The 20,674-nt window shown below is 32.8% G+C and overlaps 1 protein-coding gene across 4 annotated transcripts in view; it reads right to left on the bottom strand.

Annotated features, from left to right (window-relative positions):
• Positions 1 to 20,674, bottom strand: part of LRRIQ1 (leucine rich repeats and IQ motif containing 1) — a 219,676-nt gene that overhangs the window by 110,903 nt on the left and 88,099 nt on the right. For all 4 annotated transcript variants that reach the window (XM_047743254.1, XM_047743252.1, XM_047743253.1 and 1 more), the window contains 5 exons: positions 18,745 to 18,864; positions 6,549 to 6,638; positions 5,779 to 5,900; positions 5,154 to 5,249; positions 4,841 to 4,923 (listed from right to left, as the gene is read on the bottom strand). In XM_047743254.1, coding sequence (XP_047599210.1) covers positions 4,841 to 4,923; positions 5,154 to 5,249; positions 5,779 to 5,900; positions 6,549 to 6,638; positions 18,745 to 18,864 — 511 coding nt within the window. The remainder of the gene's footprint in view (positions 1 to 4,840; positions 4,924 to 5,153; positions 5,250 to 5,778; positions 5,901 to 6,548; positions 6,639 to 18,744; positions 18,865 to 20,674) is intronic.

The raw sequence follows: 20,674 nt of genomic DNA, 5'->3' as shown, positions 1-20,674 counted from the left end.
CATCCCCTATATAATCCCTTTTCAGTTTCTAGAGTCCTAATCTTAGCTCACTGGTTGATATTCTTGTTAACTTCATACCTAAAAACCTTATTATCCATTTTTGTATGTACAAGTACATACAAGTACAGTAGTGCTGTAAAATAAGTTATAAGTCAAGGCTGGATGACTAGATGTACTTCATCATTTTATTTATTTATTTATTTATTTATTTATTTTTATTTTTTAGGAGGGGGAGGGACAGAAAGGGAGGGGCAGAGGGAATCTTAAGCAGGTTCCATGCTGTGTGGAGCCCAAAGCGGGGCTTAATCTCACAACCCTGAAATCATGACCTGAGCTGAAATCTGGAGTTTAACCAACTCACTTAACCAACTGAGGCACCTAGGCATCCCATATTCCATTTTTCTAAGGAGTATTGTTTACTAATTTAAATTTGTCTTCCCAAATAGAAACATATATTTAAATGACTGCGATACATACACCTAGTCATACACGTACACACAGTCAAAAGCATTTAGTGACTTTTATCTAATTTACTGCTGACTTAGTTAATAGTTATTTATTGAACTACCATATGCCAGGCATGGTATCTATCAGGTTCTGGGAATTCAGTGGGGAATAAGGAGAGTCTTGGCCCTCCAGGATCTTACTATTTAAATTGACTTTATTATTGTTTTGTTGAGAGCACACATGATCAAAATTCTTATTAATTCTTTTTGGAAATCACTGAAATAAACAAAATAAATCATCAACAAACTTTATTTTGCCACAGTTTTGTCTATACTCTTCCCTTTTGATCCTTAACACTCATTCTTTAGTTACCCTATCATTTTGCAACCTGATCTCTTTGCTATAGCCCATGAAGTACTCAATTCATATTAAAAAGTTAGCCTAACTCATTTTCTACTTGGCTTCACTCTGGACTATAACTCAATGTAAACATCACAGTCTCAAGCTATTTTCATCACTGAAATAAAATAAGCAAGTATTTATTAAATGCTTAATATGTATTGAGTATATATTAGATATTATAAACAGCTGCAAGATAATTCTTATCCCTAGTTGTGGTCCTACCTTTATAACTAAATTAATCTTGTTTGCTTCATCCTACTCTTTCTTCACTGTCTGAAATTTGAAATGTGACATGCGTAAATATGATAAATGTTGGAAAATCACATTATGCTTTTGTCCTTATATTCTTAGCCCTCAAGATTCTTATCATTGCTCTCTACCCAAACCCTTATACTCAGAGTTCATCCTCTCTAAGGAGAGTTCCACATAAACCCCAAGCATCTATTCTCTTCCCCATCCTGGTCGTCTCCATCTTTCTACCAGTTATGTTCACTACTCTTAGGTTATTGACTCGTGTTTTCAATAAACCAGCAACTCTCGGCTTACACATGATGCTCTCCACTGCAGTCATAAACCCTAAACTTCCCTAGGTATCTGCTAAATTCTAACACAGATCACCAGGTTCTAAAATTATTTCTGTTCATGAGGCAACAGTAAAAACAAAAAGACAAATTAAAACCCCATAAAAACAAGACCAGTCATTACCTATTTATGCTTATGTCCATCATATTTATTAAGCAATAACTTACTAGGAATAACAACACTCAGAACACAAACTCAAACTGAGTAAATATAACTCCCCACAATTTTAGATTTCATCCTATGGCTTCCAACCAATTCCTCTTCCCACTTCCTGTCCTCCTCCTGTTTTTTTCTGTTTAAAGCAGATGGCCTCATTTATCCCAATAGAAGTCATCAATACTGAGTCTCCCCTGATGATTGCCTATACCATATGTCTCCCTGGCCCCCTCTTTCTTCACTATCAGCAAACTCAGTCGTATTTTTCCTCTATCTGCAGCTTTCTCAAATAATTAACCCTCTGCCTTTGTCCTGTTTTCATTCTTATCTTAAATCAAATATTGCTATGCGGACTCATACCCCTTGGCTAATAAATACATGTATAAGATACAAACAGGAAGTATGTGTTTGCAACTAAGCAACTTGTGCTAAAGTTTTTCATGGTAGAAATCTGAATTAAAGCTTCCATGATATATGCAATTATGCCCCATCCCCACAAGGATTACTGCCTTGTTAGAATGGAAGTCTTAACTGATTCCATTTAATTAAGTTTCTATTCTCTGATGCTCCACCCTCCCTGTCCCCTACCCCCAGAGATGGCTAGTCTCCAGCAGTTTTATGGACAATGTTGCCCTCTGGTGGCTTATGATTTTCAAGTTGGCAGGTTAGCCATATAAGATATAGATAGATTAATCGATCTATCTCCACGTATATTACTAGCAAATTTTTAAGGTTTAAGTATCTAAAATATTATTTTAATTTATTAGTAAGTAAAAGTTTAAAATTATGGCCATTATTTTAGGCAGATTTAAATAAGTTCACAGATTGAAATGTAAACAGGAAAGATACTAGAAAGTTCTTTTTCTGTAAGAAGAAAACCAGAGGTACAGAGTCTTAAATGATTCAGTCACAGATACAAAGCGACATAAGTGCTACATTATTAACCCAATTGAAGATTAAAGCATCATAATTGGAGAGGATCCTATTGATTTTCTTTATCGTGACTTCATCCTTAACCTTACTTTGGATATTTCTATTCTGAATATATGTTGTGAGGGGGCAGTAGAGAAAAAGAATGAGAAGAATGTTAAAGGTCATCATTAAGTTTTACATTTCAGAATTCAAATTTTAAAGAAAAATTTGCTTTTATTTTATCAATCTAATATTTTGATCAAACAAAAGTAAAACAAAAACTTAACAGAGACAAAAAACCTCCCACAGCAGTAAGAATGAAATTTGGTTTACAATCATGTAATAAGAGTAATGATCCTTATAAAAAATTATACAGTTGCCATTTTGGATTTTTACCCAACAGATCACACATAATGACTATTGCCAAATTGTTAAATTTAAGATGTGGTGTTAACTTGTATGTCTGCTTGTCCTTTTACATTTGTTACCCTACCATGCCACCTTGTGACAGATAAAAATGGGCTTAATTTTTGCCTGATGATGATTATGTCTAATTTTTGTCCATTAAAACAATGGTTTGGTTTTTATGTATGAGCATAAATTCCTTATTAAAATTTTTGCTAAAATCGATTATTTATTGTGCTGATTTATTAAAAATGAGCTCAACAATGAAAACCCCTTAGTTATAAGAATTAGCAAGAAAGACCTATATATTTCCAGAGACAGAGTTTAACAAAATAAACTTTGCTTTAGCTTCATTATCAGAAAATATTACAAACATTGTAAATATCTTCAAAAAATAGCTATTGAACATAAATAAGTAATAATTATTTGTTGAACTTTTTGGCTGAATCAGTACTTAAGCTACTTCTGATATTTGAACTTCCCCCAGGAGTTTCAGAAACTTTCATTGTTCTCAAAACAGCTACTTATAGAATGTTTGTTGCACCCACTATTAAGAGTTTGGAGTTACTATTTCCCTCATAACTACCAGATAGTACTCAGTTAACTGAGTTCTGATGAATTTAACAGGAGTTTACATCACAGGAGTATGGGAAGCACAAAGCAAGTTGAATAGAGCACATACTCACATTTTCTTTAAAAATGCTTAAAATTTCACTCTCTCAAACCTGACACATGCAATGAAAAATACTACATTATCTCAAAAAGATAAAAGGTGTCACTAATATAACAATAAAAAAGGAAAGTTGAACATTTGTGAATATCAAAATAAATCATCAGGAATTTATCAATAAAGTGCTATGTCAAAAAATATCAGCTATTTCTTGGAAACCAGTGGTATTTTGGTTATTTTTATTTTTGTTTTTTTTTAAAATATATATATATATATATACATTTTTAAAATTCAATGGATTAATGATTAAAATAATAAGTGGGAAAATTAATAAAGAAAAATTAATCTTCTGAATGCTTCTTTGAATAATTATATAAGCTAGAACTATAAGATAGATTCTCTGTTTTTCTCAGGACTATTTATGAAAACATTTTACTGATGTTAAAATCATTGTAAATTAAGAAGCTGTTGAACAAGAAAAACAAAACAGCTTTTAAAAAGAGGTCACATTGCTTATATTAAACCTATGAGTCCATGAGTAAATATAAAGTTACAAGTAAATGCTAAGTTATATACAATATGCAAATAATTTTAAGTAGTTTTAATCATAGATATAAAGTCATAATGGCCAGCTATTTCTTGCCCTGAGACTATAAACTAGTCCACTATTAAGTAATGATACTAAATGATTAGATGTACCCAAAGAAGCAAATGATTTGGAGAATCAAATGGGATAGAAGAAAGGATACTTCTGAACATTTCCCAAGTTCAGCATAATCCTGAAGATATACATTGTATTTCTTTCCCAAAATGAAGCTGTGAAGCCCTCACAGCTAATATTCATGAAGCTAACTAGTTTATAGAAATAATTTATCAAACAATCAAGCAATTTAAAAACACAGAAAGGAATAAGCACATGAAGCACTCTTTAGAATCAACACTTGTCAAAGTGAACCAATTTAGAAATAAATTACACCATAATTCTCAGTGCACAATAGACAGAATTATCAATAACAAAATAAATAAGAAATAGGGGGAAGTGAAGATAGCATTTAAGTGCATAACAAATCATTTAATGTAATAACATAATTCTTGTTAAGTTTCCTTAAGTTTTCAGAATTATTACCATAGATATACTCATATCTGTGAATTTTATTTCTGTTCTTATTAAATATTATTAAATATGATTTGGGAAATAATATTTTAAAAGAATTTATCTTCAATATCAGACACAAAATTATTATTCAAAGAGCATTCATCACCCACCTAATTTTTTCCTTAATTTTTTTGATTTCATCTTCTGTGCTCTCTTCAACATTTGCTGAGCAGTAGCAATATCCTTAAAGCCCCTATTAAAAGATTAAATTTAATAAAGGCAAAACAAATATCCAGATCATATTAATATATGCATATGCATATAAACATACATATCTGAACTATATAGATTCCCATTTAAGAATCTGTAACATGCATACAGTTTCTTAAAAACTAATAATTCATAGAGTCTTAAAAATAACTGCCCTGAACACTTAAAAGTCTCTCAATTTCTTCATATTTTAGTGTAAAATAGACCACATACCATTCTTTTGAAATTTTTTCTTCTTTTTCAGTTTTTAGCAAACTCTTTCCACTGGTCTTTGATTCAGGAGTCCAGGATAAAGTTCTATTTTGTGATCTGGCAATAGAAAAAAACTATACTAACTGAATCAACACAAGTATATCAGCACTTTTTAAAACTACATGCTGTTTATGTTGTCTCAAACTTGGAAATAAAATCCATTTAAGTTACAGAAAAACTTTATCTTGAAAAGTAATAAAAGTCTGCCATTAATTTAAAATGTTTACATTTCAATTAGTTGAAGCATATTTCAATCCTTTTGTCAAAAGAAATGCAGCACTGGAATTTTTATTCTAATCCTTATCTCTACCTATATAGTAGTATTTAAAAGTTCACTTGTTTACAACCATTAATGACATTATTTCACTGACACTTAACTTTTGTTGTTGCTTTAAGGAAGCTACCTCACACTTTTTTTTTTTAACTGAAAACCCCGTAAAATGATTACACTTTTAACATTAAATGCTCTTCCATCTTCTATACAAACAAATTTGTACCTACTTTTCATCATTTTACTATTATTGTAGTAAGTGTAATACTCTCCTCATGGGTTGATCCTCTAAAAGAGTAATATAATGTAGCTTACCTGCTATTAAACTGTGTGTGTTCTGATGAAAACAAATCTTCTTTCTCATTACATAGCCATGCTTGAGCTGGATGACTTCGTAAATTCAGTGAAGTATCATCATATTTTAAGGTTCCAGAGAACTTATCAGGAAAGTAATGTATATTAAGTATAAAATAAATTGAAAAATTCCAGCACTTATATATTACTTTACATGCATATTATTGAGCAGTCTCCCAAGGAAAACACATATAAAAATTGAAAATTATAATAAATTTATGCAATACACATAAAAATGTACTTTATTGTAGTGGTGGGGGGTATGATTTTTGGTATTGTTTGCATATACAGAATGATTAATTGCAAAGATCTTAAAAATATCAGAAAACAGAAACTTCAAAGATTATCAAATAAATAACAGATATTGCAGTCCACTGACCTCTGACTGAGAATCTTCAGCTGTTGCCCTCTTAATGCATATTTTTGTATTTTTAAAGTGCTGTCAACTAGTGATTTTAGTCTACTGCCAAATATGCAGCTGAAGTATATCATTTTTTTTTTGCTACTGTGAAATAAAGTGTTGAAAGAAATCCAAAATAAAGAAAAAAAATAGGAGCAAATGGAAGAAAAGCTATATGAAAAATTACATCTGGGGATGAGGAGGAAGTCAGAGGCTTCTAAAAGTAATTGTGTTTTTCAAGTCAATAAATTGCATTATTAATCACTGCAGCACAGCATAACCTTAAAAATGAGAAAAGATGGAGCACTGAGAGATTTCCATGACATGTTACCTTTGGCCAGTGCAGCTGGTTTGGGACAAGCAGTGTTTGTGAAGGAAAGCGGGTGGAATCTAAAGTTAGCCATTCTTTCTCTAAGGCAGCCTGCACAAATAATAAACAATGTACATAATTCAGTTGCATCATGTTTACAAAGAGCCTTTTAAATTGTCTTTTATACGACAAATATTAAGAGAATATGTTGGAGTTTTTATTTAAGGAAAATATGCTACTTGCTATTGTGAGATGTTATACACCTGTTTAATGCAAACATTGTAAAAAAATAAAAGACTTCTCAGCCCTAAGTGGGATAAAGTGAGAATTTGAGTACTCAAGTGTTCCAAAAAAACAGATTGCTCAGTGTATTTAACTATTTGATAACCATGATTCTGAGCCAACTCCGGATGTAACTGAGGGAAATAAGCTTTAATCTCTTTATAATGCAAGTTTTAATATTTTCCACCAAACCTCACTATTGAGAATTTATGGTATTTTAACACATTAGTATCAATTTTTCCATAAACACTGTCTATATGATAGCTTTTACTTAATTTCTTCAAAAATTTCACAAATTTTCTGAATAGGTGGAAAAATAAATTTTGTGGCAACATAAAAATCATGGATCCTAATATTAGAGTCTCTAATTCAAGTGTGTGGATGATAAAAAATGTAAATTTAAACTTTGAAATGATACTTTTATAAGTCCCTTCACTTTTTAATCTTAAAATATCTTTATTCCATTTATGTAATTTATTTTATCTTTTGACAGAGATTACTAAGTATGCTATTGTTACAGCATTTAGGATATCATTATCTAAATTTTATTGCCTGGATTAGCTAATATGGTTTAGAATAAACTTCTGTGGTTCTATGAAGTTTTGTGAATCTACAAAAAAGATCAGAATGCCCATGAACTTGTTTTTTTTTTAAAGTTCTAAAAAAATCAGACATTTGTCATGTTTATTTTTAAAGATTTTAAATTTTTATTTATTTATTTATTATTTTAGATTGTATTTATTTATGAGAGAGAGAGAGAGAAATTATGAGCATGAGCCAGAGAGGGGCAGAGAGAGAGGGGAAGGAGACTCCCACTGAGCAAGGAACCCTATGTGGAGCTTGATCCCAGAACCTTGGGATCGTGACCTGAGCTAAAAGCAGATGCTTAGCAGACTGAGCCACCCAGGTGCCCCTTTTTAAAATATTTATTTATTTATTTATTTATTTATTTAAGAGAGAGGGAGAGCAAGAGGGGAGGGGCAGAGGGAGAGGGACAGGGAATCTCAAGCTGACTCCGTGCTGAGCAGGAGCACTACATGGGGCTCAATCTCGTGACCCTGAGATCATGACCTGAGCCAAAACTAAGAGTTGGTCACTTAACTGACTGCTCCTCCCAGATGCCCCAATAGTCAAACATTTATGATTTAAAAACTAGAATGATTATATTCTGAGGAGAACTAAATGTTATTTTCCATTTATACAATTTTCAGTGTTTCTTGACTACGCAGTTGTTTGACAAGTACAATGTCCAATTTTTTCCAGGCAGACATTATTAGCATATATATCACAGTTATATATGTTTTAAGAATAAATATCTGGTTTAAAATGTGCTATTTGATGCAAACAGGATTCAAGGCTCAGATTTTTTAATTCTTTATTTTATGTGGCAAATAAAGAAAAATCCAGTTCAATCCCAGGAAAGATTAAGGCCCATGGCATAGCAATGATCATCAAATTCGTATTCCTACTCTGATGAAAATTATTAAAGTGAAGAGAGAATGTGAAAATGTGGAGACAATACAATGAAAGGCAATGTGCAGAAGATTCTGGGAAGATGGTGGAGTAGGAAGAATGGGGACCCTGTCTCCCAACCTAGAAAATGACTGCACTTGCAGAATCCATCTGATGTAACTATTGGGGAACTCTGGAATCTATTGATGGCTTATAACTTCCAGGGGAAAACTTGGATGGTAAATTGGGGTTAATTTTAGTCAGTTTCAGCTTTTGGCACAGCTGCCAGCTCTACCCCCTGGCCCTGAGTTAGGCAGCTATTCAGGAGTAGCCTGCACATAGCTTGTAGAGCCAGGGTGGACAATAAAGACCCTGTCCTCCAAATATGATGATCTGTGCACTACTCATTGATTACTTCTGATTCAGAGGTGCAAAGACGTGGGTGTCCTTGTACTTCCCCTCTTGTTGCAAGCCCCTGCCCTACCAGCTAAGTGATTTCCAGGGGTTTTAATGGGCTGGTGTCCTTCCCTTACCCCTTCACTTTTCTCTTTTTCATCTTTTGGGAGTGAGATATCAAAGACTAGGATGCACATTTTTTTTTTTAAGGCTAGAATGGGGTACCTGGATGGCTCAGTCATTAAGCATCTGCCTTCAGCTCAGGCCATGATCCCACGGTTCTGGGATCGAGCCCCACATTGGGCTCCCTGCTTGGTGAGAAGCCTGCTTCTCCCTCTGCCACTCCCCCTGCTTGTGCTCTTGTTCTCGCTGTGTCTCTCTCTGTCAAATAAATAAATAAAATCTCAATTAAAAAAAAATTTTAAAAAAGACTAGAATATTCAAAAGCATCTGCACATATGTGGGAAATTAGATTGTCAACAAACATATATAGGGGAAGGCACAGGCTCAGAAAAGACCTGAGGAGACCTTAAGTTTATATAAAACTCGGGCTGATACTCAGCACAGAGACAGACTACAATAATATAGAAACAAACATTAATAAAAGCAAAAACAAAATCCCAGCAAACCCTGGGGAAGAGAATCTAATTTCTAGAGTCACCATAATCATTACATTCAATATCCAATTGTAAATAAAAAAAAAAGTCACAAACCATTCAAAGAAACAGAGAAGTTTATGGCACATTCAAAGGAAAAATAAATAAATCAACCAAAACTATCCTTAAATAAAGACCTCACAGCAGATTTACCAGACAAAGATCTTTAAATAATTGTTTTAAAGATATTTAAAGAACTAAAAGGAGGGAAAATGATGTATAAACAAAACAGAAATATCAATCAAGAGACAGAAAATCTACAGAGAAATCAAGAAGAAAATTTGGAGTTCTTAAGTGCAGTAGCTGAAATGAAATATTCCCTAGTGGGATTCACTAGAGAGATATGTCTCTGAGTAGGCAGATAAAAAATTAGTGAGCTTGAAGATAGGACAATATAATAATCAGGTTTGAGGAATAGAAAAAAAAAAAGATTGAAGAAAAGTGCATAGAACCTAAGGGGCCTGTGAGATACCATCAAGCAGACCAACATATATACCATGGAAGTCATAGAAGGAACAGAGAAAGAAAGAAGCAGAGTGCATATTTGAAGAAATAATGACCAAAATTTTCCCAAATTCAATGACAGACCTGAATATAAACATCCAAGCAACTCAAAGAACTGGAAATACGATGAACTCAGAACCCACACTGAGACACATAATCAAACTTTCAGAAGCCAAAGACAGAGAATCTTGAAAGAAGCCAATGAGAAGTAACTTATCACATATAAGGAATCCTCAGACAGCTAGCAGATTTCTTATCAGAACTTTGAAGCCCTGAAGGCAGTGAGCTGATGTATTCAAAGTGCTAAAAGTTAAAACAAAAAACAAACAACTGTCAACCAAAATTCCTGTATTGGCAAAACTGTCCTTCAAAATCAAGAGAGAAATTAAAAGAGTCCTAGACAAACAAATGCTGAGAGAGTTCATTACCTTTAGGTCTCCCTGAAAGAAATGCTAAAGAGAGTGCTGCAGGTGGAAATAAAGAGACAAGCGGCAATTGGAAGTCGTGTGGGAAAAAAAAAAAAATGAAGATCCCAGTAAAGATAAATACATGGGAAATTATAAAAGCCAATATTATTATACCAACAGTTTGTAACCTTACTTTTTGTTTCTACATGATTTAAAGAGACTAATAGAGAAAAAAAAAACTATAGCTTTAAAAACTAGTATTATTGCGACTTTGGTTTATAACTCCTCATTTAGTTTCCTACATAATTTAAGGCACTAATGCATTTAAAGGAATTATTGGTTTATGTATATAAAGAGGTAATTCTGTGATGTCAACAACTGAAAAGGGTCGAGATGGAGCCGGATAAGAACAAGTTTTGGGGATGCTATTGAAGGTAAGAGGGCATAAATTCAAACTGCAGTGTTACAACTTTAGAATGTTAAGAAAGATTGAGAAGTTACTGTTTAATAGCTATATAGTTTCAGTTTTACAGGATGAAGAGAGTTCTGGATATGGATTAAATGGTGGTGATAGTAAAACAACTTTATGAATGTATTTAATACTATTGAATGTACACAAAAATTAAGACAGTAAATTGTATGTGTATCTTACTAAAATTTAAAAAATTGGAAGAAAAATTTGAAAGGTAATGAGGACTAATGGTGGAAAGGACCAGTATTGCCAGGTAAAGAGCCTTATTTATACACTGTTGTGTACACACACACACACATACACACCTTTTCTTCTTTTAAACACCTGCCAACCATCTCCTGTTTTATATTCTCTGGGACTCAAGTTGTTTTCTTTCTACAGCAGGCTAAAGACTCACAAAGAATGATTTCTCTGCCATAGCACATAGATGTTGATGAAGTCTCTTTCTTAAGCTAAACAAAGTCTGGGGAAAAAACTTAGTCTTTAAATTGATATTTAAAAGTGCAGAAAACATTGAAAATAGTTTTTCTTGATTTTTAATGCAAGGTCACAAACTTTTGTAAGATTCCAGAACAATTCTTTAACCACTATCTCAGTAATTTCTAGAAGCATAAAGAGAAGGCTTAGTATAAAATGCTAAAGATACTTTTAGTGATTATATAATCACAACCAAAAATGTTACCAAGACTACTGATTTATGTGAGTTCAAGCTTATTAATATCTAGTATATTTGGCAGTACTTTGTTGAAAAAAAACCTCAAAATGACAAGAGAAATTGGCCAAGATTATAAATATACTACTGTTTTAAAAATGTATATTAATATATCATGCTTACCACTGGACATTTATACAAATTTCAGTTTTTGCTTAAGAAAACCTTCTGTTCAGATATTCTTTAACTTACAACTGAGGATCTGGAAAGCTTTCTGGTTATCAGAAGACTACTAGCAAATTTACTAACGTATTAAAAATGAACCTGAATTTAGATAGAACTATAACTTTGTGTTCACAATCGAATGTTTGATCAGATATATATGTATTTGGCTTTTGACCAGAGAAGAAATCATTATTCTACAATTCAACTTTGCGAGTCCAGAATATAAAGCTATCATGGAGAAGAGCTACAAATAACATTCATGTCTATTTGGGTATGTATATGCAAAATTTTCCAGGCCATCTACTGTAATCTTTTCATTTGATGCATGCAACTAGTATCAGACGTGCCCTAAGTCACAAGTCAGTGAAAATTGAACAAGTCCTAGAAATCCTAAAAGCCATGACTTGATATTTTTCTTTCTCCCTTAACTATCCCCTTCCCTGTCCCAACACTTTCCTCTTCTTCTGCCCAAGTTGCCTCTTACTATCCCCAAAGTAATTCTTTCTAATACTTCCTGATAACTTTTGGAGCATCTTAGAATCCTTACAGTTTGAAAATCTGGCCCATTATTAATCTCAAATCTCACTTTCTAAACTTTCTCCTCTGGGGTGCTTGTACGACTCAGTTGGTTAAGTGTCTGACTTCAGCTAGGTCATGATCTCAAAGTCCTGGGATTGAGCCCCATATGGGACTCTGTGCTCAGTGGAAAGTCTACAGATTCTCTTTCCCTTTCTGTCTGCCCCACCACTGGCTTGTGCTCTCTCTCTCTCTCAAATAAATAAATATATAAATAAATATCTTTAAAAATAAATAAATAAGCCCTCTCTTCCATCTTCAATGAAAAAGTATGGTGGCTCATATTCTTGGAGACTGTTGTTATACTCCATTCATATCTCTTTTCATCAAACAAAATATCACTTTAATCTTTTTCTTTGCCTGTAATTTAGGTTGCATTTGTTTACTTTCCCATAATGTACTGGTATATGTAACACTCTGTGAAGTTAGGATCAAACATGAACTCCAGAGCTGAAAGTTGCCCAGCTTGACACCTTTGTCTCCTCAAAAATTATTCCTGAAAACTTATTGAATTTTACTTTGGTCTGAGGAAAAAAAAAAATCTAAATTTGTTGTGGTTTTCTATATTTATATTATATTAGCTTTTCTCATCTTCTCTAGGTTTAGGGAATCTTAAGAGGACTTGTAATGTTTAAATTTAAAGATAACTTTATTTTTTTTCATATATTGTCTTCTACATAGTATACTTTAAGTAACAGAGAAAATAAACCTTGTTAAATTAAGTCAACAATTAAAAGTATCATCTAAAATTATCTTATAATTTAAAAGATACAAAATAAAATGCAACTGTAGATCACTATGTCACATTAGACTTAACATATCTATTAGTTAGATATTTATTTGTTATTGCATATACTTTATGGCAAGGTGGCAAAAATTTCCCCTAAAGGAAATTGAGACCTAAGTTTATTAAAAATCCTGCTAAAATAATTCTTTTAAAAAGTTTATTCACCTTGAACTGTGAACTCAAAGCCCACAAAAATGTCTTATTTATCACTGCTTCCAAGGTTTATTATGAGTAATATATAATAATTGCTTAATGCCAGGAGACAATACTCCATGGGTCACAATTTCTGCATGTCTTGTGACAACTCTCTTTCCAGACTATCTTTTCAAGGATCTTTATAAAGCTAACACCCTGGGAAGACAGAGATAGTGTTTTCCCCCATGTTGGAGGGCACTATGTTACCCAGGACTCATGTAGTATGAGTCACATTGATTCAATTGATAGGGTTTGGACATTGTTCACAGTGGAGGAAGAAGCTAAAGTTATTTTGTGGGTAGGACCTTTTAGTCTAGTTCAATGTACTGTTGTTGTTGCTTCTATATCTGAATTGTAGAGTAGAAACTGATGTATTACATGTTTCACTTTTCTACCCCATTAGTGCCAGAGAGGCTTATCCCAAAGGGGAAGAGTTGCAGGTAGAGAAGTGTTGGTGTGATAAACTCCTGTAATTTGATAGCAGTTGGATGATCAATGGGTCAGGATCTAGTCTGAGTACCTCTACTCTATGATGTTTTAAAATGTGAACACAAAATCATGTAATAAATTTTTCTTCAGGTGTTTTCCAAGTCCATGTAGAATATGTGTAGGAGAGATACCTAGAATCAAAGGACAATAAGAACACCTGGAGTGTTATAAAGCTAAGAAGAAACTTTATCAGTCACTTGATGCTGTGGATAAAGGGATTAAAATTGAGGGATAAACAAGGTGATGATAACCTGGTACACGTGCCACTTTTAGATGAGAAACCATATTAGCTCAGCCTATAAGAGGAACGAGAAATAACAGCAGCACTAATAAAGCTTGAAAATAAGCCTCAAAAGAATGTCTGCTCATATGCTATTTGCCAACAAGATTAATTAAAATTCAATACTCTTTAGAGAAAGAAAACCTCTTGCAGGGTCTTTACACTTTTTTCCCATATATTTTTGATACTTAATCAAAGGTTAAATGCTGAAAAAGAGAACTGACTGACTCAAAATGCTAGAAACATAGAGTCAATAGAAATAAACCTACAAGTGATCCAGGTGTTGCAATTAACTGAGAAACCTTTGAAAATAAATATCACTGGAATTTATAATAAATAATCAAGTAAAAATTCTAGAACTAAAAAATAGAATAACTAAAATTAAGAATTCAAAATATAGGCTAAAAATAATTAGGTAACACAAGAGAGATGGTTAGTAAACTACAAGATATGTCAGTAGGAAACAACCATATTAAAAGACAGAAGAAGGGCGCCTGGGTGGCTCAGTGGGTTAAGCTGCTGCCTTCGGCTCAGGTCATGATCTCAGGGTCCTGGGATCAAGTCCCGCATCGGGCTCTCTGCTCAGCAGGGAGCCTGCTTCCCTTCCTCTCTCTCTGCCTGCCTCTCTGCCTACTTGTGATCTCTCTCTCTCAAATAAATAAATAAAATCTTTAAAAAAAAAAAAGACAGAAGAAAAAAAAGAAAATTCAAAAGAGAGTCTAAGAGACACATGTGAAATGGTGAGAAATTCTAACATACACAATTTTGGAACCACTTTACATCAAAGAAGAGAAATAATGAAAAAGATTAAATTTTTGAAATAACTGGCTAAGAAATTTCTAAAACTGATGAAAGACATAAACCACATATTCAAGAAGCCATGTGGTCTCCTTAATATAAGCAGAGAAAATACAAATAAAATTACACCTTTGCAGAAAAACACAGAAAATGAACCTTAAAAGTAGGCAGGGGAGTGGGGGTGGGATGATATCTTTAGAGAAGAAAAAGCAAAACTTTTTACTGACTTTTCATCAGAGTCCATGAAAGTCAGAAACTAATGAAAAAGCATCTTAAACACCAAAATCTTACCTAGAATTCTATACCTAGAGAAGATATCCTCCAAAATTTAAAGTAGGAGAAATGTTCAAGCAATAAAAAAGACTCAATCTGAAGTTAAATAATTACTAAAAAAAATCCTTAGGGAAAAGAAAATGAATCCAGATGGAAGCATGTTAATGTAGGGAGAAAAACGACCACAACCTAACAAGCTAATGAAGGGGGAAAAAGGAAAAACAAACAAAAAACTTAATTCATGCACAGAAGGCAATAAAAAACTAAAAGGGAATATAGAACACATGAACAAACAAAAAGCAAATACAAAGATGGCATTTATAAACCTAATTATACTCTTATTAAAATAAAGTAAAATAGTCTGAATATATTAATGAAAAAATGTCAGAGTAGAATATAAAAATAAGTAAACCCAATTATATGCTCTTATAAGAGTCACACTTTAAATATAAAACAGAGAAATGTTGAATGGGAATGTTTAGAAAAACATATACTACTATAAAATTACTAGCCAAAAGAAGGCTATAGGTATGAAAATATTGGAGGAAGTAGCATTTAGTTAAAGAGGAAAACTATATGAAAGAAGGGAATTTTATTATGATGAAAGGGTCAATGACACAGTGTCTTAACTATATGTCTTAACTATACAAAATATGTATGACCTAATAATGTAGCTTCAAAGTACAAAGCAAAATTTGACAGAAATAAAAGCTCATTTAGAAAAACCCACAATCATAGTAAGAGATTCTAGCATTTTTCTGTCAATAACTGATAGAATTCCTCCCCCCAAATCACTAAGGATTAAGAAGATTTTTAAAAACAATAAACCTGAAGTAACTGAGATTTTAATAACAAAATGAATATATTCCTTTCAAGTGCACGTGGAACATTTCTCCAAATAGATTATATGCTGAGACACATTTTTTTTTTTAATCTCACATCAAACTCTTCCAGAAAACAGAAATAGGGGAAATACTTCCCAATCAAATGTATAAGGCTAATATAACCTTGACACCAAAATCTAGATTAGGAGTTTTATAAAAAAGAAAATTTACACATCCGACTTCTTTAATATAAATGCTAATCCTAAACAAGTATTAGTAAATCAAATTCAGAGATAAGTAAAAAAGATAATACATTACAGCTAAGTTGGTTTATTTGAATATGAGACTTAATGTTTGGAAAATCAATGTTATATTCATAAAAAGTATTTGATAAAATCCAATTCATTTATAAAATCATCATCATCATCATCATATTAATATCTTGGAATGGTAAAAATGTGTTAAGGAAGGTAACTTCCTGAATCAAATATAGAGTTACTATAAGAAACCTATATTAAACATCTATTTAGTGAAAGCTTATTTATTGAAAACATTCTCTCACAGACAAGAAGCTAGAAAATGATGTCTACTATCATCACTACTCAACACTTTACTGGAAATAGTAAGGCAAGAAAACAAAAGGCGTAAGAATTGGAACAAAAGAAATAAAATTATAATTATTTTCAGATGACATGATTGTATATACAAAATAGAAAAGACCTGAGAGATAACCTACTAAAATTAATAAGTGATTTCAGCAAAGTGGTTAAATATAAGGTCAACATACAAAAAGAAATACAATATCAGAAAACATAAAATATCTAGAAATAAATCTTTTTTTTTTAAAGATTTTTATTTATTTATTTGACAGAGAGAAATCACAAGTAGGCAGAGAGGCAGGCAGAGAGAGAGAGGAGGAAGCAGGCTCCCTGCTGAGCAGAAAGCCCGATGCGGGGCTCGAACCCAGGACCTGGGATCATGACCTGAGCCGAAGGCAGCAGCTTAACCCACTGAGCCACCCAGGCGCCCCTCTAGAAATAAATCTAACCAAAAATGTACAAGACCACTATGAAGAAAACTACAGAGCATTGTGGACAGAAATTTTAAATGGCTTACATAAGTGATAAGACAGTCTATGTTCATGGATTTAAAAAAGTAATAGTCTAAAAACATCAGTTCTTCCAAGTTGATTTATAGATTCACTTGACCCAAGGGAACATGACCCCTTCTTCAAACTATACACATAAAAATCAATTCTAGATGCACCCAGACTTAAATGCTGAAAGTTAATAAGGTTTCTAGAATATCTTAATGATCTAAGAGTAAGAAAAGATTTCTCATATGTCACAATTAAAATTTTTGTTTGTAATTTGAAATTAGAAACGTTCTGTTCATTAAAATTATCCATAAAGACACTGAAAAGGTAAGCTCCAGAGGTTAGACAGGATATTTGCAAGGAAAAACAGGGTAGTATTCAGAATATATAAAGAAGTTCTACAAATCAACGAGAAAAAAAGATGTACAACCCAATGGAAAAATATGCCAACCCTTGATCATATCACAAAAGTGGCTAAATGGTCAATAAGCATGCTAAAAGGTATTCAACTATTAATTATGACAGAAATGTAAATTAAAATAATAAGATAACACCACAAACTTACTGAAATGTAAGAAAAAGACATGAAAGTACATTGGTGTAGATAGAGCTTCCTCTGAAACCCTCATATTCTGCTGATAGGACTATAAACTGATACATTCACTTTGAAATAACATTAGGCATTATCAACTAAACATAGGTAAATGTTAAGGCTCAGAAATTCTATTCCTAAAAGAAGTATGAATATGCACACCAAAAGACATGCATACAAATGTTCATAATATTTGGTCATAAAAGGCAATACTAGAATAACTCAACAAAAAATATCTTCCAAGTAGTATATACTTTTAAAAAGTGGTATATTTAAGGGGCACCTGGGTAGCTCAGTGGGTTAAAGCCTCTGCCTTTGGCTCAGGCCATGATCCCAGGGTCCTGGGATTAAGTCCCACATCAGGTTCTCTGCTCAGTAGCAAGCCTGCTTCCCCCTCTCTCTCTCTCTGCCTGACTCTCTGCCTACTTGTGATCTCTGTCTGTCAAATAAATAAATAAAATCTTTTAAAAAAGTGGTATATTCAAATAATAGATAAAAAGTGGTATTGACAAAAGAGTGGTATATTTACACTCAATAACATAGATAAATCTCACAGAATACTATTACATGAAAGAAGAGTACATGCTATATGATTCCACTTACAGGAAGTTCAAAAATAGGGAAAACTACTCTATGATGATGGAGGTATGAATACTAGAGAGGCATGAGGAAGTCTGGGGGTGTTCATATGTTCTATTTCTTCATCTGAATGGTGTTTATGTGGGTGTAACTGTCTAGAGAAGAGGAAGCACAGGGAGTAAAACCAGAATGTGAAAGGCAAGTGCTTTATACAATAAAATCGAGCTCAATTTGGTTGGAGCATATAGAAGCCACAGGAAAGAAGTGGCATAGATGTCTGGATAGTGTGCTACCTTACTATGGAATACTTAAATAGCAATTTAGAGAGGATGCTCTCATTTCCTAGGCAACAAGAACTACAAAATGCTGTTAAGCAGGGCATGAATTAAGCTCAGAGTTATATTTAGTGAAGGATAACTGATAAACAAAACATGGCGTAAATCTGGTCAAAGAACATACAGAAACTCTTGTAAATATTCTATGACCACGTTCTGCACACATTTGTAGAGTACAAAAAGAAGATACTAAGAAATTAGAAGCATACTTTTTCAAAGGTTATTTTTTTTTTAATCTGTAACATAGTGTTAAGAGGAGAAAAATCTTAGAAGCTGAGTTAGCTCCAAAGTAGTATGTTAAAAAAAAAAATTAAAACCAATATTTATATTTTGTAGTTGGTACTTACTTCGTCAAACGTAAAATCCTCTAAGTTTATTTCTTCATATTCTTCTTCAGATTCTTCATTCTTAATAGCCTCTAAAGCTGTTGTCAGTTTCTTTCTCAAAAGAAAGCCCTTCCAAACTGCCTAAACAAAAATTTAAAGCATGTTATACAAGGTTATAGATCAAACTACAAACCAGATTCTCTATGTTATCCCATTAGGAAGATAAAACATCTAAGACCTTAGTTTAATGGCTCAATAATCTGTTTTTTGAACTTTATGTGACACTTAAAACTGTAAGATAAATTAAACAACTGCATGTGTCTAAAGTTCTGAATCTCAGGAGACTTTCCTTGTGGTAAGCAGAAAAGAATCTCTAAAACTCCCTCAAATGCACATGTAGGTCAACCAATCAATTATCTGACAATTCCACCAGGACCCATTCTAAACTAAGAAGAAAGAGATACAAGTGAAAAAACAATTTTTCTAATTTTCAAATAATTAGGTATAAAATAAACGAACACACATTTAGGAAAATTTCAACATATACAAATGGCCATATTAGAAAGGTACTATCCTGGCCCATAACTATTAACTAATTTCATTTTAAAATAAACTAAGCACATAATAATAGAATTAAATCCATTTAGGTTTCTCAATAATATTGGAGTAGAGAAGCTTTTCTAACTATATCTCCAAGACACAGGAACTTTTAAAGAATAATTGTACAAGGGAGTGAGTTCTAGGATACATTAACTGTAAAAAAACAAGATAGAATTAAGTGTGTTTTGCACGCTACCATTTATCTATAAATGACTGTATATAAATACATAATAAACAAATAAATTATATGAACATATATTTAAATATATATGTATGTGTTTGCTAATATTTAAAAAGTAAAAGTGTAACTTGTAAAATTAATTTTATAAAAATTATTAAGTATAGGGGTGCCTGGATGGCTCAGTGGGTTAAAGCTTCTGCTTTCGGCTCAGGTCATGATCCTAGGGTCCTGGGATCGACCCCCGAATCGGGTTCTCTGCTCGGCAGGGAGCCTGCCTCCCCCTCTCTCTGTGCCTGCCTCTCTGCCTACTTGTGATTTCTGTCTGTCAAACAAACAAATCTTTAAAAAAAAAAATTATTAAGTATAGAGGTAGAAAATAGAAGACTTAGCTACAGAAGCCAGACTTCTCTGGATATACCTTTCTTAGATTTGACTTTGGAAATGTGCACATGCTTAAGATAATCATAAAATAAACATGAAATAAATTCCTGAAGAAATAGAAAAAATACGTTTCATGCTATACACACACAGAATTTTTCTAAAGTGACTTTAAAATAGATTTATTTGACTATCTTCCTAGTGAAATATACTCAAAAGAAAAATTTCATTACAAAAGATACCTTCAATATGTTTTCATATTCATATTGTTAGTAATAATATTGGTATTGTTATTACAGAAAATATAGAATATGTAAGTAGAATATGTAAGATAATAGCCAGATCATATATAACAATAGAAGTCACTCACAATCTCTATAGCAATCAACCTAGAAAGCTAAGCCACAGCCTTGGCAACAATGAGCCAAGAATGGTCAAGCCTTGGTTAATCAATGACTGTCAGCCTCCCTATTTTTGTCCCTACTTCTAATTCAGGACCGACCAGAGATACAGATATGCTTCCCAACCAATCACAGAATATGCCCCACTTCTGGCTCCCCGCTTTCTACCTTCCCCATACCAAAAACCTCTAATTAGACCATATTTGGAGACCTCTCTCCTCTCTCTTCCCACTCTAAAGATCTCCTGCTCCCCTCCCTGCTTTTGAGCTTTATGCCAAAGGCAAGTGATGGTGGCTGACTCCCTTGCCACAGCACTCTCTGAATAAATAACCTAGTTTGATTTATCTCCTCATTTGTACGGTCCTTGTTCACTTCCACTATGTATGTGCAT

The sequence above is a fragment of the Lutra lutra genome, chromosome 8, assembly GCF_902655055.1.
Source record: "Lutra lutra chromosome 8, mLutLut1.2, whole genome shotgun sequence".
NCBI classification, from domain to species: domain Eukaryota; kingdom Metazoa; phylum Chordata; class Mammalia; order Carnivora; family Mustelidae; genus Lutra; species Lutra lutra.
Note: the sequence above shows the minus strand (reverse complement) of the source record. Positions and strands in the feature narration are given on the sequence as shown.